Here is a 1,670-nt window from a genome sequence, read left to right as displayed (position 1 = left end):
AGGTGAGGGTAGTGTGTCTTGCATTGAGTTGAGGTAACATTTCAGCATCTCAGGTGACCAGGAGTAGAGGAGACTATTCCATCTTGTGTTCATGTGCATGGCTGTTTCCCATCCGAGGAAGCGACCTTGTTTTGCCATTCCATATAAGGAGTCAAGTAGGTGCTCTTCTGAGACATCTTTGGTAAAGGATGATAGCGTGCTCCTATGCTCTTGCTTAGACATCTGCCCTTGGCGTTTCTGATCCTTGATAAAGCCCAGGCACTGGCGACCATGTTGCGCTTCTGCATAGCTCGTTGATAAAAAGATGTCTTTCTCTTTCATACAACTCTTTCACACCATTCCACTGTTTCCTCTCTGTCTCTGCTCTATGTGACCATAGATGAACTGTGTCTCCTCGTCCACAGAGTATTTCATGATGTGATACTTCACCAACTGCATACATTTGAAATGCGTTGTCAAAGCTTTCAGTTGGAGGCCCTTGTTATCTCTTTTTTCTGTAGAGAATAGAGGATTGGCGCATTTCGGCAGGCCTGCCCATCTATTGAGGTAGCGTGTAGCCACAGCTTGAAGAATTTGGGCGAAAGACACTGGAAACCAGTAGAAGATGAATTCCCAAGATATCCTGCTAACAATGTGGTTTTCATATATCCACATCTTAGCGATACTGTTGACTTGGTCATTGTTGACTCTCTCTAGGAGAATCTTCAGTTTGGAATCAACACCATATCGGACTTTTTTGTCGCTCAGATCCTTGAATATCTCTTAACTGAGAAACCGCATAAAGGATTGGTGGATAAACGGGATGTCCTTCCCACTGATGTGAAGTTGTGGGTCATATGGTGCATAGGTTGTTGATGTCCTTCCATTTGTCCTGACAATGTTTGACTTCTTCATGGCCAGACTTTTGCATTTAGTAGGTTAGCTTCCATCGTTCTGGGCCACTTCAGGAAGGTTTCGACCAGGGTGAGAAGTTCTCTACATCCATCGACACTTCCTGCTATAATTGTCAGGTCTTCTGCGTAGGCTTTCTGGGACTGTTTGAAGTCTGTGTTCTTCAACTGGTATCCTTGATCTTGCTTGGTCGTTAGTAAGTCCAATAGGGGGTTGAATACTATCAGGAAGAGCACCACGTAGAGTGGACATCCTTGGAATAAGCCAATTTGGTACATAAACCAATCTGAGGTCCATTTCTTTGTTCTCACTCTTACAAACAGCGCGCCATAGTAGTTAAAGATTAGCTCACGAGTGGTAGATGGGACGTTATACCATTCCAGTGCAAATTGGATCAGGTTATGAGCAACCGATCCATATGCATTAGCCAGGTCCAGCCATGCTACAATCTCACGAGCATTCTGTTTAGCATCAAGGAGGGTCTCCATCAGGGTTTGCGTGTGTTCAACGCACCTGATATACCTGGTAGAAATCCTTCTGGATGGCTTGGTCTATATAGCCATTTTGTGTCATATAGGACAACAGGCGATTTGCAAGCACTTGGAAGAATGTCTTCCCGCTAACATTTGTCAAAGTTATGTTTCTAAACAGTACTGGCCTTAAGGGGGTACTACACCCCTCGATAAATTTATGTCTATTTTTGCATTTTTCTCTCAAACTAATAACACAGTGGTAACAAGAGTTATGTATATTATAGGGGCAAGGAATCCAATTACTAC

At 43.6% G+C, this 1,670-nt stretch overlaps 1 protein-coding gene across 1 annotated transcript; it reads right to left on the bottom strand.

Annotated features, from left to right (window-relative positions):
- Positions 1-890: 890 nt before the first annotated feature.
- Positions 891-1,379, bottom strand: LOC140142172 (uncharacterized). The gene has a single exon (XM_072164139.1). It carries the CDS (start codon positions 1,377-1,379, stop codon positions 891-893), a length of 489 nt encoding a protein of 162 aa, XP_072020240.1.
- Positions 1,380-1,670: the final 291 nt, after the last annotated feature.

This window comes from Amphiura filiformis, chromosome 20 (genome assembly GCF_039555335.1).
Source record: "Amphiura filiformis chromosome 20, Afil_fr2py, whole genome shotgun sequence".
Taxonomy (NCBI): Eukaryota; Metazoa; Echinodermata; class Ophiuroidea; order Amphilepidida; family Amphiuridae; genus Amphiura; species Amphiura filiformis.
This window is presented reverse-complemented; position numbering and strand designations above follow the sequence as displayed.